This window comes from Epargyreus clarus, unplaced genomic scaffold, assembly GCF_041222505.1.
Source record: "Epargyreus clarus isolate Ecla_fem2 unplaced genomic scaffold, WU_Ecla_fem_2.2 ptg000014l, whole genome shotgun sequence".
NCBI classification, from domain to species: domain Eukaryota; kingdom Metazoa; phylum Arthropoda; class Insecta; order Lepidoptera; family Hesperiidae; genus Epargyreus; species Epargyreus clarus.
In genome coordinates, this window is record NW_027332222.1 from 9582671 (window position 1) to 9606087 (window position 23417).

At 35.9% G+C, this 23417-nt stretch overlaps 2 protein-coding genes and 1 long non-coding RNA gene across 3 annotated transcripts; 2 read left to right on the forward strand and 1 right to left on the reverse strand.

Moving 5' to 3' along the window:
- The first annotated feature begins 220 nt into the window (after positions 1-220).
- On the forward strand, positions 221-8141 carry LOC140747495 (uncharacterized). Its single transcript, XM_073079981.1, has 3 exons — positions 221-444; positions 6856-7150; positions 7925-8141. Exons 1-3 carry the CDS (start codon positions 432-434, stop codon positions 8028-8030), a joined length of 414 nt encoding a protein of 137 aa, XP_072936082.1. The 5' UTR covers positions 221-431; the 3' UTR covers positions 8031-8141.
- Positions 8142-9659: 1518 nt separating this feature from the next.
- LOC140747206 (uncharacterized) lies at positions 9660-12501 on the reverse strand. The gene is made up of 3 exons (XR_012102857.1): positions 12057-12501; positions 11400-11592; positions 9660-9795 (listed from the first exon to the last, which is right to left on the reverse strand). It is a non-coding gene; the product is annotated as an uncharacterized LOC140747206 (long non-coding RNA).
- An 875-nt stretch (positions 12502-13376) lies between these two features.
- On the forward strand, positions 13377-20953 carry IntS8 (integrator complex subunit 8). Its single transcript, XM_073080013.1, has 9 exons — positions 13377-13706; positions 14307-14516; positions 15090-15187; positions 15516-15646; positions 16145-17741; positions 18292-18451; positions 18950-19298; positions 19683-19926; positions 20513-20953. Exons 1-9 carry the CDS (start codon positions 13589-13591, stop codon positions 20750-20752), a joined length of 3147 nt encoding a protein of 1048 aa, XP_072936114.1. The 5' UTR covers positions 13377-13588; the 3' UTR covers positions 20753-20953.
- The last annotated feature ends 2464 nt before the right edge of the window (positions 20954-23417 follow it).

Consider the following 23417-nt stretch of genomic DNA (forward strand, 5'->3'; position numbering starts at 1 on the left):
ATTTCGCTGTAGCCTGCACATATCGCTTGCGTCGCGATCAAAGAGGCTTAGCTCTGTTTTACGATACAGTACTGCGCATTGTTTATTAATTGTCTGCATAATTAGGCGGCCGGAGTAAAGTCAACCGAAGAACGAGTTACGAGTGACGCAGGCGCGGGTGTTCCTTCTCTTTCGTTCGTACGTACGTGGTGATCCTCTCGCTCTTTCATTTGTGATGAAACCCTAGCCGAGTGCATTCACTCGACAGTCACTACCAGTCACCAGTAAACAAGTAACGAGTATACCACAACCATATAATGTCCGTATGAAATAATTTCGGTTCCATAAGGTTTTGTGAAGTTTTACTTACTTAATATCCGTTTTATTTGAAAGTAACGTCACCAATTTTGTGAAATATTAAGAAATCAGTTCGAAGGTTATATTTCATCACAATGGACGCAACAAGTAAGTTTTATTAATCCATATTTTTCAATGAAAATGTAACGTCAACATTAAGGTTTTAATTATACGTAAATATTGGACTACTTACTATTAAATTATCAAATTAGAGTAGGTACTTTTAAATTCAAGCGTAGGGCACGCTTGAATTTAATAATTTAGTAAAAATACTTAAGTAAATATTTATTTTATTTATTTCGTAGTTGTCTGCTTAATAATGTGTATTTATAAATTATTTAAGAAAAGTAGTGTAGTCTTTAGCGCACTATGACCTATGACCTACATTTCTTATGTTCGAGATATACACAAAACATATTATTACGTGAGAGAACACAGGTATGTAATACCCATCGGTAATTTCCCAGAAATACGACTAAAACAATAGGCTGATATTAAATATTAATATTCATACATTTGCAAGCACAAACCACAATGTACCTACTTTACTTGTTTGTAGGCCACATAATATTAAATTTCACAAAACAGTTTCCTTGACTTTTAAAAGTGACTTGACACCACAGAGCACTTTAATGCATAGGAATAATTACATTTCTATATGGTAGTTAAATATGGCCAATGGAAAATAAAAATATGTATATACTGAATATATCAACCATGATTTTTGTATATTAGTTTCCTTAGAAAAACAATGGAAGGGTAGGTACATCTGTATCATGAATCACAACGTATCTTATGACCTATCACATATACATATATCTTATTTGTAATTAGGTATTGAGTACAATTTCGCTATAGATAACGGGCTTACTTTCAATACATCATATTTATAGAGACGTTAAAACGAAAACCGGTTATTCCGGAAGATAACAAAGAACTTGTTCTTTAATGATACCTTTATTTTAAAGACAAGATTTACAAAATTTAAGGAAAAGGTATCGAATAGAACATAATGCCATTAAAATACAAACGAATAGCTAATGCCGACTTACGTGCCTCTGTATCTCTGTGATTATGTCATAGTTTTAAATAAACATAGGTATAGGTACGTAGAACGAATTCTCTTCTAATATTTTGAATAAAGCCGAAACTCAATACCATATTATTAGATCATTATATTATATACTATTAGGTGGTATTATTTATATTATTGAGTACAAGCAAATAGAATTAACATTGATAACCTAGGTCACTGTTTAAAAACATGAATGACCCCCCGGAAGGTTGCGGAGTCTTAGCAAAAAATCAAGAAAATGTTTTATTAGGAAAATTTTATTTAAAGTGATTAATTATGTATTTAACCAATAAAATGTTACACGGAATTGATATTTCTAATATACTTAATAAGTAATATAATTTATTAACGGAAGGTTAGGGGTCGTAAAAGACGTTCATATAATGCGAGAGTTGTGCTGTTGAAGTAGGAACGATATAGTCCTTATGTCTAACTATGTGTTTATCCCACAGCTATTGCAAATAACTTGAAAGCAATTTTGGTACCGCTTTGATATAATTATTATGAATATTACTAGTTTTTGCCCGCGGCTTCGCCCGCGTTTAAAAGAAAATAATATGACATACTAACATACATAAAACTGGAAACGTACCTTCATTGGAATAACAATGGCGCCATCTGGCGAAAATTGGTCGTACCAACTCTGAAACCTTCGTGGGCTCATAGACAACAACTTTGCTAAAGATCATCACTTGATCAAATGCATAGTTTACGATTCAATCCTTACTAATATCGAGTAAAATCATCGATTTTATGGTCCAAAATATCGATTCTCCGATTAATCGATCTTAGATCGCCATCCCTAGTTCCCGCAGGATTTCCAGGATAAAAAACTATCCTATGTCCTTTCTCGGGTCTCAGACTATCTTTGTACAAAATTTCATTAAAATCGGTACAGTGGTTTAGGCGTGAAGAAGAGACAACCAGACAGACAGACAGACAGAGTTACTTTCGGATTTATAATATTAGTAAGAATAAGGATTTATCTCTAGTCTTGTGTAGTTCGCGAACGAACTAGTTCGGAAGATCGCTCTCACAGACGAACTACGCGAACTAGATCCCCGATATCCCGCCCCATAGTTCGTTAGCTCCTAAATAAACTAGTGAAAAATAGCGGTAACCTAATGTCGTATTTTATGAATATTTATATGAATCAATAGGTTATCCTGTTTTAGCGATTAAAAAATTTAATTCATGCATTCGTTAATCTTGTCACATTATCTACAAAATTCAAACCAACAAATTGATTAAAAATTAGACAGATCTTTCTCTGTTGGGAGCGATCCCAGTTGCGAACTATTAGGCCCAAGACTATTTATCTCCACAAACCATTCACAATTATGGTCGCCTTAATGGTATAAAGGCCACATGAATTAATGTGGTCTTAATTATGAAATAACCGACGCTCTATCAGTCCATAGGAGCAGGGTTTCTCTCATTTTGCATAAGAAACATTCATATTCTTAGGATTTAATGTTCCTCCACTCCTGAAAAAGTCTTTCCAAGTTTTGATTCCACACAAATTGAAAATTCCAATTTGTGTTTTTGTATCATGCGTACGTGTATGTACCTTAAAATGGGAGCTTAGAAATTGGCAGTTATTTTAAAATCAAATCAAGTGGGCAGACGTTACAAATTATTATTTTTATAGAAGATTTTAAACATTTCCATAAATTTATCCATACACACATGTATCTTACATTTCATGTATGATTAGAAACTATACACAAATCTGAAGAACAATCTATTGTAACGCCTTAAAACGGTCAGTAGTAATCGTGTTGCCTGTTCTTACGCTTTCCGTTTTCGTAAAGCCTTGCAGTGGAGTTTAGTCACGCCCTAAATAACGCACAGACACCGAGATATTGCACGATTACCGGCTTCCATACTGGGCTAATGTACCGACACGATAATAACAAGTTATCGAAATATAATTGAATTATTATATATTGTAATATTTAAAACTGATTGCAATGTGTGTGGGGCTCTACATTTTACAAGTTGTGCCTTAAATTATTTTTTACGGCGCGCATTGCTGAAACTTGTTGACGTACTCCGTGCTAATTGATTACTATTTTATTTTTATTTTTATTTTATTGTATTTTGGCCACAGACAGTCATGTATTACATTACAACATCTTAAGCTAACTTAATATATGTTATTCTAGACTTTGAGTGCCAACAATTTGTGTATTAAAAATACATTAGACAAGTTTTTAAGATATTGAATTGTATCTCAAGGTACATTTTAGTGTGTTTTAGTAGTTACATATTACAAGGTATTAAACATTTTTTCAAATAAGGATTAATTAACTTTTACTTTAAATTGACTAGTTTTTAAATATTGAATTGTATCTCAAGGAAAATTTTAGTGTGTTTTAATAGTTACATATTATAAGGTTAATACCTTACATTAATACCTTACATTTTTCAAAAAGGGATTGATTAGATTTTACTTTAAATTTACAAGTTTTTAAATACTGAATTGTGTCTCAAGGTACATTTTATTATGTTATTATTCAATGTTTGTCTTTGTCAGCTCTTTACATACCTCTTAGAACGAAAGGAATTGAAGTCATAGGTCTTAGCTTCACCGCGCTGGTCAAGTGGGGATTGCTAATATAAAATTATATATGACTAGCTGACCCGGCAAACTTTGTATCGCCACTAAATCTATTTATCAAATATATTTCATATAAAATATAGCCTATGTTACTCGAGGATAATGTAGCTTTCGAATAGTGAAAGAATTTTTAAAATCGGTCCAGTAGTTTTTGAGCCTATTCATTACAACCAAACAAACAAACAAAGTTTTCCTCTTTATAACATTAGTGTAGATGATGACTATGATGTGTATGGGCGGTTGCCACTTCTTATCGGATGGACAGCATTCAACCTTGCCCTATTTTATAATACAAATGGAATAGTTAAAAGGTGGTAGGACTTTTTATGGTTTGACTCCAACGTGAATACTTTTATATATTGTTTGTACCCTAATACCCACTGGTAATATGTGTTCCTACCATAGATTAGTAAAGATTACCCACTCCTAACAAGAAAATGTACCCAGTTTTGAGAATTGAAATAGTTGCGTAAAAAAGTTTTGCCACGTCTTCGTGCTAAAATGTCTCTAAAATATTTGAAATAATTATTTGTTTTTTATGTAAATTATGCAGTATTACTTATTTATACGTAAATTTTCTCTAAAAATGTTTCTATTTCTCAAGAATTAAAAAAAAGAACTTACTAATAAGCCGTTTGTGCCTTCATTCAATTTCAAGGCGGCGAAGTATCTTTACTAATCTATGGTTCCTACTTAGTCCATGGGTTCCAAAGCATCTATGAATTTTATAAGATAAATTACATGATGTTCTTTGATACACTTTTTTGTTTCTATGAATCATAATGATAATTATATCGTTTTTTATATCTATTCCTTTTTTGTATATATTTGTTGCCGCGACTCAGAATAAATATCGTTTTTTTGCTTCATCCGTGGGTTGCGATGACCAAATAACATAGACTAGATAGAGATTAAATGCAAATTTTCCACTTCTATCACAAAAAATGATCTACAAACGGAAATGTGACGTATTTTGCTGTTTTAATGCATTTCACGCTTCAGAAATATTAGTTTTTGTAATAACATACTTAGATACATTATTTTAGCCTATTTGTTCTAATTTTATCTCAAAATTCCGATTAATTAATCTCTTCTCGACGTTGACCTTTATAAATCTGATTGTAATACTTTATTGCTTGTACACAATTCTGATATTTCACATTTTAAGAACAGAATTGTTCATCAGCGATTTCACTGAATGTTAATAAAACTATACACAATAAAAAGAACGTAGAAACCGGAACTTTTTTGTATTAAACCATGAACAACTGAAACGATTTCTATACGGCTTTCACAATAATAAATTTATCTTTACTTATTCTTCTCAAATTGAATAAATTCAGTTTATCGTATACTCTACCCGTTAATATAGGTACCATCAATCAATTCTATCTGAGAATTTTTAGGGTTCCGTACCCAAAGGGTAAAAACGGAACCCTATTACTAAGACTGCGCTGTGTAGTGTGTGTAGGACTCATAGTGAGTCCTACACACACTACAGCTGTCTGTCCGTCTGTCCGTCGATCACAGGGCTATATCTCCGGAACCGTAATAGTATTTAACAAATGATTTTTACGCAAGATTTTTTTTAAGGAATATAGAGCAAAATCACGGTTAAAAAACCTCTAAGATTCGAGCATGTCGATTTGATTTCATTTGTGATTAAAAACCTTCCCGACATTTTCACTTGTAGAAGTCTATTCAATTATTTATAATCGCACGAATTAAACTTTATTGCACTGCCTTGATAATCACGGAAAAGTACTCAATTCTCGAAACATCACGTTTCCTGATATTTAAGGCACGCAAACAAAACTTATTTATTTTCTCTGACGCCTCTGCTGACATAACTGATGATTGCAAGATCATCGTTTTTTGTTACGTTGTACTTAGGTACCTGGCGGCAAAGTAAAAAAGGCACGTTGTGAAATAAAATAAAAGTAGCTTTGATCGTAATAAAATAAAATGATCTTCTTTATAGATCTATTTTTATAAATAAAATTGGAGGGTCTATCTGTATTTATGATAATCTAGGAAAGATTAAAGACTTAATGGGCATAAAACATTAAAATAAATGAAAAATTTCGCCGGAAAGAATATGTTTAGATTTAAAATATAATTTTAACACTATAAAAATATTCTTACAATTTAAGGCGATACTTATTCATAAGTAAAAAGCCATTTGCCGGTCATGACTTTTTAAAATAACTATGACTAGTTCTTAGAAACCATAATTCCTTGAACGATAAACTTATCATGACTATTATAGTGTCTGTTGTAACTTAAAAATGCTCTCTTATCATTGTATCGTCGTGTTGACAAAAACAGACGATAAAAGTTATTTGGGTAACTACGTCTTTGCGTAAGAGTGTTCTCTTAATTTCCTTTCAAACTCGACACAGACATGTAATTTATTTTGATGTTATAATAATTATGATGTAAACAATAAACTACTTTGCAAACAGATAGGTAGTAAGTAGTCACTTTAGTTTTCTGTCGCCAAATGCGAATCAGAATCAAATAGTGCTCTCCAGCTACCGCTACAAAAAAAAACAATTTACATGATCCAAAGGGTTTGATCCCAGAACGACAGACAGGCAGATAAATGTCTAAATGATAAAGTTAGATTTCTGATTTGGCCTGGATGTTTATATATTGGTCTTTGTATCTGTACATGGCATCCACGACTCAGGGTATGCTCTAGTAGAATTTATGAACAAAACTTCCTGGATAGTATTTTCGTTTATTTCCTGTATAAGTACCTAGTTTTATTTTTTAATTAAAAAAACGTTTCTAAATCAGTTATTACGTTATTTTTCAGTGGAAAATAAGATGGGACTGCCTCCACCTTACGAGCCCACAGCGCCAAATCCAGCACCGCCGCCGTCGTATTTCGGCAACGATCCTCCTCCACCGATCTCCACGTCAACCCACCCGCGGACTGTTGTTGTGACGTCATCGACGGTTGTGTCAGGATCAACAGTTCCATCAAAACTAGGCCCGGGTCCAACTGGAACGGTGTGCCCGACTTGTAACAAGTCAATCGTCACCAGAGTTGACTATGTCCCTAACAATCGGACGCATATAGTATCAGCAGCTCTGTGCATCATCGCTGGGTAAGTGGATAATTAATAGGTGTAATTAGAAACCGCTTCAATGACATGGATCCGACGTATCTAAGTATAGCCAGTTTAGAATCACGAATTGTACAAATATAATGAGGATACCAGGAATAAAAAATAAAGGAAATATCAATTTGCCTGCTACTAAAAATAAAAAATATATTACCCCTACCATATTTTATTTTTCGTAACAAACCCACATGGGTCCGTAAATTTTAATTAAATCGTTCATCAACCATGGAAATGCAATAACTTGTGATTTTTTTTTATCAATTTAGATATTTTGAAATTGATACTCATGCCCTGATAATCATAATTAAGTTTATAAGTTTTAACATTACTACTGAATAGACTTTCCATAGACATCTACTACTAGTAATCATCATCACCGACCCATTATCGTCTCACTGCTGGGCACGGGTCTCCTCTCAGAATGAGAAGAATTAGGCCATAGTCCACCGCGCTGGCCAAGTGCGTATTGGTAGACTTCACATAACTTTGAGATTTTTTTTTTATAAATCTCAAGTATGCAGGTTTCCTCACGATGTTTTCCTTCACCGTTTGTGCAAGTGACAATTAATTTCTAATACGCACATAATTTTGAAAAATCAGAGGTGCATGCCCGGGATTTGAACCTCGGACCCTTCGATCGAAAGGGGAGATTCTTAGCCACTAGGCTATCACTGCTTCAACTACTGGTAGTAACAAAGAACAAATTCCATAATTGTATGAGTATGTATATTCAAAAACCTTATTGTATTATTCCAGATGCTGTTGCGGTTGCTTCGTTCCTTACTGCATGCGGTCATGCAAAACCGCCAATCATTACTGTCCACAATGCAAAGCGTTTATTGGATCTCATCTGCCTTCTTGAGTATTTTTGTGGCTATTTTTATTTTATAACATTGGACAAAATTTTCGTTACTAAATAAGTTTAATTAGCCGACGTATTTGCGAGTAAGTTTACTTAAATCCACAATATAAGGGGAAAATTTTATTCTGGAAAAATATTTTTACCGTGTATAATGACGTTCATATACATAGATCAAACGATACGATTGATTATTAATTTTCAACCTTTTCATTGTTATATCTACCCAAGATTGAAGTTTCTTGGTCAATTGGACAGATTGATTTATTAATAAAGGGCTTATATATTTGAACACCTGTGCTGTTGTAGTTTTAACATTTACTTTTGTAAACGTCTCTACTTATTTTTCAATGTAATTTAATATTTATAGTTATACAATTGTAAGGATGGATTGTACAACACATGTTGTAAGCGTTTTTAATAACTATCGTAATTACTTTTCTTAATTTGTCTGTAAATATTTTTAAAAGTATATTTTATGTCTCTGTGATATGTTATTTGTAAACTATATATTACTATTATAGTGATATACATATTATCGATAGCTGCTTGGTGGTTGAGAAAATTTTACTTATGTTTAGGTAGGTTATATAATTTTATTTTTATATATTTTATTACTGTAAAGGTCTAATTATTTCATAAATAAAATATTAAACTTGGAACGTTTTATTTATTTTTACGAATATTTTTGTACACAATACAATGATTACACTATTTGTACTTAAAACTAAAAATCTATGAAAACATAAAATATTGTCATAAATTTTAAATAATAATGTAGTTTATATAACAATAATTTAACAGAAATTTTAAATTATCCTTAACAAACTATTAACATACAAGTAACCTTACTGCCAAGATGTATTTTGAGGACACGTATTTAATACTCCATTTGACTGTAATTATTTACAAAAGGGTCATTTAAGTTGTATAAATATCATCTTCCCACGCTGGTTTCTGCATCCCAGAAACAAAGCAAAAGCCGGGGGTTTACTACCATCTCTTCAAACAATATTATTTTAATGATACTTTTACTTTTTTGCTGGAAATTTAACTTTTTAAGCAAAATATGACAATTTCAGTTCAACTGTGTATGACCAAATATTTTACTGTTTTAAGGAGGAAATAAAACTTTCCTGAACTATGATGTTTTTTTTAAAGATGGTGGTAAGCCCGCAGGATAGAATCAATATTACTATACCGAATATACATAAATATTTTACTCCACCTGAGCACTATCTAGGTGTCACCATATTATATGTACTACGAAACTGTATAGCCCTCAGGGACTAACAGAACCATGTACCAACTTAGGTCAAAAAGTATTATTTAAATTAAAATTTCACAAAACGCGCAATTTAATTAGTAATGCATGTAATTTGGCCCATTTCTAAATTTCAACCACGTCTATACTGTAGGTTCAAATTCAATCCAATATTCGTCGAAAAGTGTTAAATATTATTGGCTCACTCGGTTATATAACGATGAAATAAATTATACTGAGGAAACTTACAACCCTATTCGCAAATTTTCTCAGGTATATAAAGCCTTAACCTATGCACATTTGGCATAATATTACAATGTTAGTAAAACCTAATTTATGTTCAAATTATGTATGTATGCGTATGTATGGTTAGATTTATACTTATTTGTTTATAATATTTTAGTTCTCGAATAAACACCCAGGTATCTTCGGCAGTTTGGACAATAGTGCTCGACGTTTTTCCATCGTTTCGTTACATACGGTATAACACAACAACAGAGCCACCTGAAACAAACGAAAGTAACAAAAGTTACTACATTGATGGACGAAGAAACTCGCGGATACCACTGAAGGTGGTAAAACCCTCTGTGGTTCTACTCCGGCAGCACCTCCGCCACACTTATTTCTGCCTAATAACAGCAGTGTTAAGCGATGCTGTGTTCTGGTTTAAAGGATAGGGGAGACAAACTTTTATTGGATTAGGAAGCTAATCTTATCTGGTGTTGATTACAGATGTCAATAGACGGCAATAGCTACTTACCTCCTATATTATAAACAACACACACACACGCACAAAGGCGAGTGCACAAACACCAAGGCAATACATCTAATTTGATTACTTTTTGTAAGAGGGAAGTTTTTTTTTTATTTAATATAAGAGTAGCAGACGAGCATGCAGTCCACCTGATGGTAAGTGGTTACTGCCGCCCATAGACATCTGTAATCAATCCCAGATAGGATTAGATATTCCTACCTGAGGTCGGCCACAGATGCGCCGCTACCCCTGAGGACTAAGCTGGAACGCCACTGAAGTCTGTCTCCCTTACCACGCCCTTCAAACCGGAACACAGCAGCGCCTAACACTGCTGTTATTAGGTAGAAATAGGTGTGGCGGTGACGCCGCCGGAGTCGAACCACAAAGGGTTCTACCACCTTCAATAGTAATAATAAGAGTAGCATACGAGCATGCAGTTCATCTATAAGTGATCACCCCGCCCATAGACATTTATTGAAGATAGTAATTGTTAAAGTAATAAATTACTTCTACTTAAAAACACATTATTTTTTCTGCGCCCTATAATAACATTCAATTTATAATATGTAGGTAGCAAGGTGACAGACATTAGTTGACAGAAACTAACTACAACAATTAGCTCCACTATGATACATTTTAGTTATATACATTTACATATAAATATTATAATGTGTTTGGAGACCTAAACACCATGAAGGTCATATAAAAAACAAAGGACAACAAGGAAAAACATTGTATGCCTATACTCGTGGTGACTCTACATATTTTAATACACTCTGTGACTACTTATGAAAAATTCGTAACGTTTAGAGTATAGAAATTGTTAACATATACTTAAAGAGTGGAAGAAAACATCCTCATGCGCGCCTGAAAATTCTTAATAAGAATTTGAAAGGTGTGTAAAGTCTTCCAGTACGCATTTGACCTACTGGACAAATGCGGAGTTTAGCTTGTAATCCATGTTGCTCTCCATGGACTCTAAGCCCGTACCCAGCAGCAATAATGGGTTGATGACGACAACAACTCCTACAATTTTATTAGTCAAAAATTCAACATAATGCAGACGTATGTACCTACTCGTATATATGGACGACGTGTAGGTACACTGTACACCAACCTTGAACCCGAACAACAGTCCATCTGTGTATAGATGGCATGTTATGGCCATTTTTCATGGTCGTTAGTCAGACCTTCGGATAACGAACATTATACGTAGGTACCTCATTTCCGATTCACTGATACCGCAAAACATTTAACAAGTATCTAATATAAGAGCCATGTAGGCAAACGATCCGTAAGTTAAACTCCACCAAAAATTTCCAATAAATAAAGTAGACCATGTTATGAAACGTACCAGAATAGCACTCCCAAGATGATTGCAACGATGTGGGTGATAGTCGAGTTCCTATAAGTCGCTCTGGTCATCACGTCCTCTTGGCAGTAGGGACAGCGCATCCCCACCGGCTCGGAGCCTACGCGAAGCAAGTCCATCTCAATACAGACATCAGTTGAGCTCTGGGTTATTTGCTGGTAATCATTCGACTCCACTGGAATAGGTAAAGGATAAAAAAATGAAGTCGTGATAGCAATAGAATTAATGAATTAATACGATGTACCTTCAGCGTAATACTAACGTATTCCACGCTGCAGTTACATCGGATCCATCTAGACCTCAGCAGGATCTCATAAATTGAGGTCGCGTGTATATTCGGATTGATTACCACTGGTTTATAGATGAAAAGCAAGAAGCGCTTAACGCTGCTGAGGCGGTGGTGCCTCTGGTGACAAACCACGAAAGTGGTTCACGATCATGTTATGCGTATCAAATTTTTTTTTCTGCGTTTCTATAAAGTATATAGAGGCAAAATAAACTCACATTTATCAAATAACACAGTTCCATGAAGAAAGATGTTACTATAACATTATTAAGATAAAGTTTATAATAACTCATTACTTTAACTAATATTTAAAAGCATAATAAATATAATTTATAAAGAAAGAAATAACATACTTGTTACTGGTTAATACGCCAACAAAACAATATAACAAATCTAATCTCACTGACAATAAAACGGGAACTTCTTAAATAGTTAAATAAAGTTATAAAACATATTCGCAGCCTTAGCTCTTGCACCAAATCACGAACACATCACAACGCTATCATTATGAACGAATCGCCTACGGATTGTCTAATTCGTGTAATTTTGCACAATTATTTCCGTAATTTTCTATCTTATTTATTGGATTCTATTCAACGAGAAGATAACAACAACAAAATATCGATACCTACCCATCGGTTATCAAATTGGTATGTACTTAAATAGATAACAAATACGCGGATAAAGTAGTGAGCCATCCAACTTATGCTCTACTCGATAAACGCTTCATAGATAAACTTATATATGTAGGAGATTAAAGATCCATCTAATACCCGCTGTGTTATATATTGTTGCGACATACTACGATATAGCGGTTTCATATATGTAGGCCTAGAAATTCGAAACAAATATAGTTTAACAAGGTTTTATGAAGTATAAAACTTATTTTAACCGACTTCAAAAAAGAGGTTATGTTTAAAACTTTTGAAAACTATTAATATATAAAACAATATAATTCCCTTATTATTAGACTTCGGTATGGATGCATCTGTATATTAAAAGTTCTCCATTAACTTCTGGCAGTCCCTTATGCATCCGTTTATCAATTGGCAGCAGTTCTACCAGTGTACCAGTCTCGAGGCTATTACGACGGCCGTAACAGCCTTGTGGTAGAAACTCAGTCTCTCGATCGAAGGATCCGAGGTTCGATACCAGGCCAGATTCGGTACCAGATACTCCTGATTTTTCGAAGTTATGTACGTAAACAATTTTCAAAGCTATGTGAAGTTTACCAATGCATACGTGTGTGTAAGGCTACATGCCCAGCAATGGGACAGTAATGTGTTGGTGACAATGACGACACAGTTTCTCCAGTTCCACACTGGAAAATGATGCTACGGATTAGTAGCCCACTTCCAGATATGACTGCTCATAAACACAACTTGTAAGGGCGTAAAGGGCGACAAAATAAATAGGGCGCTGATTAGATTTTATTTTTCTTTTGACATTGTTTACTACTAAAACAGAAGTTCATATTCACAATAAAATATTTAGTTAGTATATACATAGTAGCATAGTATTCGATAAAAATATTATTACTGGATGTATTGGTTGTTATTGTTGTTGTTATATAATTGAAAACTTTTTAATTTTTTGTCTGTGCAACATTGACATTTGACATCACATTTCAAATTGAATTGACAATTGAAATTCAGAAATTGACATTTGTAATTTGCAGTGGAATGTGGACATGGAACCATGGAACATATTCTGTTTGTATACAAAATAAATAAGTTTTAATGATATCACTGAATATTTTACGTTAACCCAGATAAAACAAACTTACCTTCGGTCAGGATATCAAGCAGTGTGAATAAAGAATAAAAATAAATTCCTACGTGTGCCGCATCTTCTACTTTAAGTATTGAGGGATTGCTTATTGAAAATGGATGTAGATCTTTTACGACCAGGCACAGTGCCTATTTCACCAGATACTGTATTGTGGTTCGAATTTCTGTTGGATCCCACTCTATTGAAAAGACATTTAAGCAAACCCAACCCCGGTATGTAGAACATACCTTATTATATATACACATAATAATGTACATAAATAAGTAACTATTTTAATGATATAATAAGCATAATTTATTGTATATCTCTGTGTTTATACGACAGTACTCAGGCTGCAAGCCATACCTGTGAATCTATTATTTATTAAAATTGCTAATACTGATATAAAATAAAGCATAATCAGTTATGCTTCACTGAATTATAATATAAATTGTTACAAAAAAATCTCTGCAACTAAGTTTGCATAGAATAGAACAAAGATGGTCAATAACCAACCAATGATTTGTATAATTTATGATCAGATATACTTTTCTGTACAAAATTTTGACAGGTATGGCTTATATCTGTGCAATTGTATTATTGTAGATATAAATATGTAAATGACATTGTATAAGAAAATATAACTTTCTCAGCCATGATACACTATGCCTGTAGTTGTAAATCTTAAGTCTTAATGACCAATTACTTGTCTATACTTACATGTTTCTTCATAAACAAGTAGCGTAACATCTGAATATCTCTCCATTTCAAATAACACATCAGGTGCACAAACTAAATTAAATATATTCTTAACAGCAAAAACATATTTTCAGAACCTACTGCATGTGAACTTATAGAAGAGTTTGTGTCCGTCGACTCAAAGAACACAAACTCAAAACCAGCCAGTGAGCGAGTTGTGGATGTGGATGGGCCACCAAGCCCACCAGCCCTCACTATCCAAACACCGCTACAGTTCACTCGGAAACAACTCGCTTTGAAGATACTTGCACTGAAAGTAGCGGCTACTCTCCACTGGAGTCTAGGTAACTAAATTACAATTGCAAATAAACATTAATCTTAAATGTCCGTGTCATATACCTATCATGCAGTCATCTGTATGCATCTATAATCTTTTATGTATTGTACATATGTAATAAAACTTACAGCTGCTAATTAGTTATAATTAGTTAATGTTGTATTTCTGCTATCTCAATACTTATATCATACTTTAGGATAGAGCATATCTTATATACATAGTTAATATGTAGGACTGGTTATTATTTTATACCTAACCTTTAATTATTTAAAGAGTCTTCTGCCGTTTAACTAATGAACATGAAAATACCATCTGTTAAGTATTCTTATTAATAAAAGTTTGTGAAAAAAGTCTAGCATTACAGATTTTTGCATTAACATTTACTATGATATGTCCATCTCTTCCTCTTCCATTACAAACATCCTTTATTGTTTTTTATATTTTGTACGTAAATAAAAAAACAGGAAGAAATTTGCCCAGTTTTGCTATTGTATTTTAAAAAATTAATCATTTAATTACTAAATTGTATGTTAAACATGTATCGGAAATGGTACTTAATAGTTGTTTAAACCTTTTACAGATGTTTTTGAAGCAAAGTTGCCACCACAAACACAACATCAATTGATGCAAGATCTAGTGTACATGGCAACTGATTCTGCTTTTGCTATACCACCACAAGTAAGTATTATTATTTCTGTATAGCTTCAAAATCATGTTACACGAACGTTACTGAACTTATAATATATGAAGGATTGATATTATACGAGTTATATTATTGGCTTCAGATAGTATATGAAGTGAAGAAGAAGAATATGTTGTATAAGAAGTTGATCACAAAAGTCCAAAGGTGGCAATAACAAATTACTATCAGGTGGACGGCATGCTCATTTACTACAATAATCATTTAAAGAAATTGTCTTTCCCAAAGTTTTTAAGAGGAATTTTTCCAAAGCTGTAATATTAGCAAAATGAGGTTTTAATTAATATTGCAATATATTTCTTTCAGGATATACCAGCTGATCTGTTACAGAAACCCCAAGTACAGTTTGCACTGACTTTGTATCACAGATGGGTGTTGAGATTTCCAGTGAAAGCAGCTCTATTTGCAAAATCATCAAAAATGGCTTTTGTTCACATGTAAGTAGAATTGTTAACACTATCTTCTCTACAATGCTTTGAGCGTACCAAATGCAAATAGAACAGGTTTCCAAATTAAAGTTGACGTCAAATTCCGTATGTCTTAACTCTTTGTTCAAGCTGATATTCAGCAGTGTATATGTTTTTTTTTTTATAATGTAGGAGTAGCAGACGAGCATACAGTCCACCTGATGGTAAGTGGCTACTGCCGCCCATGGACAGATATTCCCACCTAAGGTCGGCCACAGGTGCGCAGCTACCCCTGAGGACTAAGCTGGAACGCCCCGGAAAAGTCTGTCTCCCTTACCACACCCTTCAAACCGGAACACAGCAGCGCCTAACACTGCTGTTATTAGGTAGAAATAGGTGTGGCGGTGGTGCCGCCCGAGTCGAACCACAAAGGGTTCTACCACCTTCAGTACTTTAAGGTAGAAAGTAGGAATAGTTTTTGCACCATGCTTAATTAAATTCATAGATTATCCTATCTTCTTTTTAAAGGCCTGGAATGCAAGTGGAGAGTGGATATAGTCCAATGAATCAGAACTTCGAAAAAATCTTACGTATGTGTGAAGCGGCACGCATGCAAAGCATAAGATACTTGGAAACTGTAATTGCTTTCTATGAGCCTTTACCAAGTTTGCATCAAAAGGACTCTAAAAAAATAAAAGTTCCAGTCATGGAAGCCTTTGTGCATCTCACTGAAGATTCAGATGAAATCAACCACAATTGGAATGCTGGTGATGTTATAATCAGCCAGTATGAGTTAGCAATGCAAATTCATTTCGATCTCTGCTATAATTACTTCTTCTATGGACAGCACGACTTAGCGAAAAAACACATTCTGGGTTGTCGCGAAAATTCAAATATGCTTGAAAAGGAGATAGCTGCTTCTGGCTACGGTAGACATAAAGTGATGCCTTGGGGAGAATTCCATTACGCGAGCATGACTAAAGAAGATATTTTGGGATACATAAGATCTTTGAATTTAGGTTTTGAGGTATTGAACGAGGAACCATCTTTATTACAGAAGCTCCAAGACTCAATAGCTAATCACTACACTGGAATTATAGCTATATTACAAGCTGATAATTTAGCTAGGGAGATACCAATGGTACACAGGGAAGTTGCTGAACTAGACATACAAGGGTCTGCTTCTAGTGGAGCTTTCACTGTAGCCCGCGATCTCCTCAATCGAGTATCGGCTCTAAACGCTGTAAGATATGCTCTCGAAGGCGGCATACCATCAACTCATCCTGACTTCCTAAACAAATTCAAAACTGTTGGTGTCAAGTTTATCGATTTACTGTTCTGGGCAATTTCGCCAGTCTTAATGTCGAATTTAAGTGAAGCTGATTGGGAACATCTCAGAATATTCTTCCTTCATCTAGCCACTTCCCAATGCAGACTGCGTGTTGATAAAATAGAAGACTACTTAAAGAAATATGTTGGAGACTCAGCTGAAACCATACGACGAAAGCTGATCTCTGACGAGCATGTTAACGAGATTTTAAATGATCCCACCAATTGCGATGATGAATCTATGGATCTGCCTAGCGAACTTCTGACTGACTATTGGGACACACCAGACTTCGAAGTGAAGACTGTGCCTGAACTAGATATCGGAAGGTTGAAAAAACGGCTCGTCGATGCATCAACGGCTGACGACGTGCGAATGTGCCTAGTAAAGTTAGCTATGATGGCTCCCGCGTCCCCACTGTGGAAGATGAGCCCATCATGGAAGCCTGCTGGTGGACTAGCAAGTGCATTGACCTCGTTGCCACGAGGATTTCTGCAAGATTTTGGCTATGTTGTATCAGGAGCAGCAAGAGCGCGCGCGGAAGCCGGATGCGCTAGAACGGCGTTGTCTTTACTATCAGTACTTGAGAACGAAGGTCGAAATCAATTGGGAAGTGACCGCGATCCCAATCTATACAGATTATGTCGTCAAGTGTCTTGGGAAGTGCTGTTGTTACAAATCAATGTGGTGCTGAGTGAATGGCCTCACCACCGCGTCAATTTAGCGTCGTTGGCAACTAAATGCAAAGGCTGCATTGCTGCTGCAACTTCTGGCGACGGAATTGTGCCGCGACCACAAGTAAGGATCAATTTTATGTTAATCACTTGTAAGCTTTTTAAACAAATCTAATTGAGCAAATGACCATTAGACGAAAGTTATATCTACAAATAAATTAGGTGTTACATCCGTGCGCTCTATAAATACATTCTGTTTTCTCAAACGCTCCAAAAGAAGCACAACTTCAATGTCTAGTTTATATTAAGATATTTTTTAGAAACAATACTAGCTACCTATCTTTATAAAGTCAAGTTCAAGGTCCATCCCTTCCCGACTCTTGTTACCATTGAAGACAATCGAAAATTTGTCAAACATAAGATAAGGACCTTGTTTGTTTTTAGTCTACAAATTACACCCTTAGAATAGGTTGAAAAATTTTTTAATAATCGACGTTTTTCTCGACTATACGTGTGTAGTCCGCGCCAAACTGCTAGTCCGCTCTGAAGTTGTTGCGAGCAGGTGTAATCAATTAGTCATAAAACTTGCTATGGCGACGCGATTCATTTCTATATTCAGACTATACCTTCACTTTTGAACCATTTAACAAAGCTACAACTACGTCCATGTGCAGGTGATAGAGGCGTGTTGGGTGTTATTGGTGAACGCGTGTGAATGGGAGGGCGGTGCGGCGAGCGGGCCGGGCGAGGCGGCCGCCGCGCTCGCCGCCGCCTGCCTCGAGCTGCAGCGCGGGAAGGCGGCTAGGAAGTTCCCTAGAACCCTCTGGGATTACGGTAGGGCTATGTAACTACAAATGAAGCTGATAGAATCCTCCCACCGCTACACCTCTGCCTAATAACAGCAGTGATAAGCGCTGATGTGTACTGCTTTGAAGGGCGTGGTAAAGGGTGTCCCATCTCGGAAGATATGACATATTATCCGAGATGGGCAACCCTTTCCTTAGTCTTCTGGCGACGAACCTGTTGTCAAGCTCAGGTAGGAATCTTAATCTAATCTGGGATTGATTACTCATGTGCATGGGCGACAGGATCCATTTAAACTGTATAATCAGATTTTTTAATCTATTTTTAGCCAGAAATGGAACAAGTTCATTTTGAAAATCAATCGCACATCTTCTATTATTCCGTCAAGTCTAGCGACTTACAACACAAACAGATACTAACTAACAGATACAAAATTCTGGAACGTAATGATACATGACCAAAAGAGATTACAATTTTCTTGTTGTGTAAAAGTGTTTGACAGTCCTTTATCGACATTTTGTTCAACAGTCCTAGCGGTGTACTGCAACGCAACGACCACAGCGGTGAAGCGCAACGCCGGCGGCATGCCCTCCCACTCGCGGGACGTGCCCAGCGCGGCGGTGGACATGCGGAACTCCTTCAACGCGTTCCTAGCGACCCTCCGCGAACCGCTCGCCGTCAGCGTCATGCTCTCCCTCCTCGCGAGGATACACAACACGCTCATCGACGATAGTGCGCTGGAACTGGTTGTTGAATACACGAACCTGTGGCCCGCTACTATATCGAATATGAATAACTATAACGTTAAACATGTGCTGGAGTCTATCACCGAGCTGCTTGAGAGGAGTTTGAAGCTGTACCCGTATAATACGTCGTGGTGAGTGTTTTTTATTACGTTCCTTGTAGTTAAAGTATTTACTAATATTCCTTTTTTTTTCGTTCATTCGTAACAATGAAAACAGGAAACCTGCTGGTGGTCGATTATTAAATGCGTTATTAATACTGACGATTAAATATCATACATTAAAATTATTGTAATTTACCTGTACCATGCTAAATATTTATAACGATAGAGCCTGAGAGAGAGTAGTGAAACGAAGAATTCAGTTGCCATGAAACAAGCATCTGTATTTAATAGCCAAACAAAAGTCGCTTTTTCTCTTTTGTTTCTCTTTTTTTGATTCATATTAATTAGTACCTATAATAGTAGCCATCGCTAGTGTTATGAATGAAAACATGAACTCCCTAACGTATATTCCAGGCTACGCATGTACGGCGACGTGGAGATGGCGTGCGGGCGCTGGTCCGCGGCGTTGCGGCGCTACCTGTGCTCGCTGGCGGCGGGCTCGTGGCACTTCGCCAAGCGCGCGCCCGACGAGCCGGCGGCCGCTCGCCGCGCACTGCGCTGCTGTCAAGCGCTCGGGGCACCTACACAGGCCGCAGCGCTCGCGCAACTGCCTGACGAACCTGACTATGCTGCTGCGTTCAAGTGCTTCGCTGAGAAGGTAGTGTGTTTTGGTCTCGACTACGTTAATACCGTTTTTCGATTCCCCATATAATTAGATGATCAGCGAATAATTCGCCGAATAACCTTCCGAACAAAAGGTGAATATGTAAACGCTTTACACATATAGTCCTTTGTTTCACGCCTAAATCTGACATCGCATGGAGTTTGGACAAATATTCGTGACGAATACCGAGTATATTCAAATAAATTATTTACAAATTCGTCTGTATTCGGTGAGTATCGAGATGTGACACTTCTCCAAGCGTGCGCCCGACGAGCCGACGGCTGCTCGCCGCGCGCTAGGCTGCTGCCAGGCACTCGCGACTCCTACCGGCTCGTTGGGCAGCCCGCGGCGCTCGCGCAGCTGCCCAACGAGCCGGACTATGCTGCCGCGTTTAATGCTTCGCTGTGAAGGTAGTGTTGTTCTCGTCTACATGTATGTGCATACTCGCGTGTATACATCGCACGAATCAGGGTCGTGTATTCATAGCAAGTATCAAATGCAGCCTAATAAGTCGTTTATGTATTTTCATATATTAAATTATTAATGGAATTTAAAATTATAATACATATTTTTTGTACAGACAAACAACGCCTGCGACGCGATGGATGCATACTACGGATGCGTGTGGGACGGCACGCTGCTGGAGGTGGCGGTGGCGCTGCACGCGCGGCGCGGCGAGGGCGGGCGGCGCGCGCGGGCGGTGCGAGCGGCGGGCGCGCTCGAGCTCAACGCGAACAACTCTGAGGATATACAGCGCGAGGCCGCCGCTACGAGGCGCGCGAGGCTACTCCGCGCGCTCACTAACCAGTACGTCGCGTAGAGGGCAACGACTCGCATGTGCGACTGTGTAGTGTCTGTGTGTGTGTGTGTAAGAAACTGAAAAGAAGTTTGTGCCTATGTGTAAACGTACGAATAAAGACTGGAAAAGGTGTTATACAAAGAAATTACAAATAATGAAACATATTGTGTTAAAATGGAATATATTAAGGATCTAGACTTTAATCTAGAATGCAACCCTAAAAATATACGGGTGAATTTTTAAAACGGGCCTTCAGGGCCAAATCCGAAACTATAAGGATTAGCGAAAAATGCTGAAAGGAGTTACGAGGCCGATTTTGATAAAAACTAAAACTGCATCATTACTTTTTTAAAATAACTTTTTCCCTAGCCGGGAATCGAACGAGTTCATTTTGAAAAAAAAAATACATCCTCTATATTATTCCACTATCTGATAGTGTTGCTTATAAGGATCAAAATCTGGGAAGTAATGATAAATGACAAACTAAAGGAAAAGCCTCAATTTTAAGAAAATACATATTTTTTTATATTAATTTGGCAGTTAAGTTCCCGCCATTCATCAATTTAAACATTTCGCGTATTAACAATTTTTTGGCTCAATGTTTCAAATCATTCGAAATGGACGTTTTGTTCTTCAAGAATTTATATTTTTATGTCCGACTTAGTTAAGGTTACTTTTAGGACCATTATAATAGATTTAACTTGCTATGGGCGGAGTTTCGTTTAATACAGATGTAATATTGACAATTTCCGAGAATGTCTTTTTCGAGTCAAATCCGAGTGATAACTAAACAAAGAGATATAGAAAATTATATTTACTGTTGAAACGTAGTTATAAACAACAAACAATAAGAATTTACTATTTAATCAGTTATCTATTTTTATCAAAAAATAAATCCTAAAAACGGCGGTAATTTACTTGCCAAACTATTACTTTCTCATACTAAGCCGTATGTCACGGTTATAACATCGAATAATTAGTTGATTAACCAACAAATTCTTCAATGGTATGACTTACGTATGTTTCTAAAGAATTACACATAAATCATTTGTTATGTATAATCCTTAAGGATTAGTATGGCAATGTATGGAAAAATATGTATTTTCTTCAAAATTTTCCTTTTCCTTTAATTTGTCACATAACATTACTTCCCAGAATTTGATCCTTATAAGCGACACTTTCAGATGGTGTAATAATATAGAGGGTGTATTTTTTTTTAAATGAACTCGTTCGATTCCCGGCTAGGGAAAAATATATTTTAAAAAACTAATGATGCAGTTTTAGTTTTTATCAAAATCGGCCTCGTAACTCCTTTCAGCATTTTTCACTAATCCTTATAGTTTCGGATTTGGCCCTGAAGGCCCGTTTTAAAAATTCACCCTGTATATGCAACTATGTTTCATAGACAGCAATTATAAAAAATATTGTTAAGTATTAAGTATGCATAAAGCAAGTATGCATAAGTGTTAAGTATACTAAACCGTCAGATGCACACAATAAACCTGGTGCGTACAGCTGTATTTAGAAAGAACTTATAAAAATTAGGACGCATTAATAATTTGCTCTATGCCATAAGACGTAATAACCAAACACGCGTGCGTGTGGTCGGCTCGCTTTGGAACGCATTAGGAATCCACAGTCTACGATAAGAACAAAAGACCCAAGTAACTAGCTCTAGTACTACTGCTGGAGGTGGCGGTGGCGCTACACGCGCGACGCGGCGAGGCTGCTCCGCGCGCTCACTAACCAGTACGTCGCGTAGAGCGCGGTGACTCGGACGGACGACAGTGTATATGTGTATGCACGAAGTGAAAGAAATTTTCTGTCGTTGAGTGAATAATCGACATACGAATAAAGAATAGAATAGCGTGTGTTTTAAAAAGAAATTATAAAAAAATGGAATGTTTTAAGAATTTTGCCTATACCATATACTATGCACCCACTCAAACTATGTTTTATAGTGAGTGAACAATCGGAAAATTCTTACGAACAAAGACTGAGATGTGTGTTATAAAAAAAATTACGAAGACTGGGAAATTTATAAAAATCATACTATTAAGTCGAACGACACGGAGAGAATTGATAAATCGAGATAGAAACATATTGACGATACATGCAATACACATACACGTTATGTAGCACTCACTCGAATGTTTACTTATAATGACCAGCATGTAAAACACTATACCAATGCCTGTTATAACAAACCTTGTGTATGAGTACACACCAGTACCAGTACACCAGACATAGACACAGTCCTTGGACTAGCAATATGTACAAGAAGAAACTTGAGAGATTACGCATTATCGACAAACCACAATGATGACGCTTGTGTTAAAAAAATATTAGTTGACAGTGCCAAATAACAGGTGCAAGTAATCAACATTACTATGTATTTTTTGCACGCCACGCATCTGTACTTATGAAATGTTAAATATATAATCAGTCATGATGACTGCATACTTATTCTGTATTTGTTTCTGAAAGGTTGCAGTTTTTAATTTTTGCTGTTTGATAATAAATGTAATTTTAAGTATCATATTTGTTTGATCATTTCATTTATCCCTCGCGGTTGCACCATTATATAAACGCGTATAATATTGTATAAATAGATTTTGACAAATGTATGCTCAAATAAATTTGAAATCAATGCATGCACGCCCATTTTCTCCTTCCAAGGTCATTC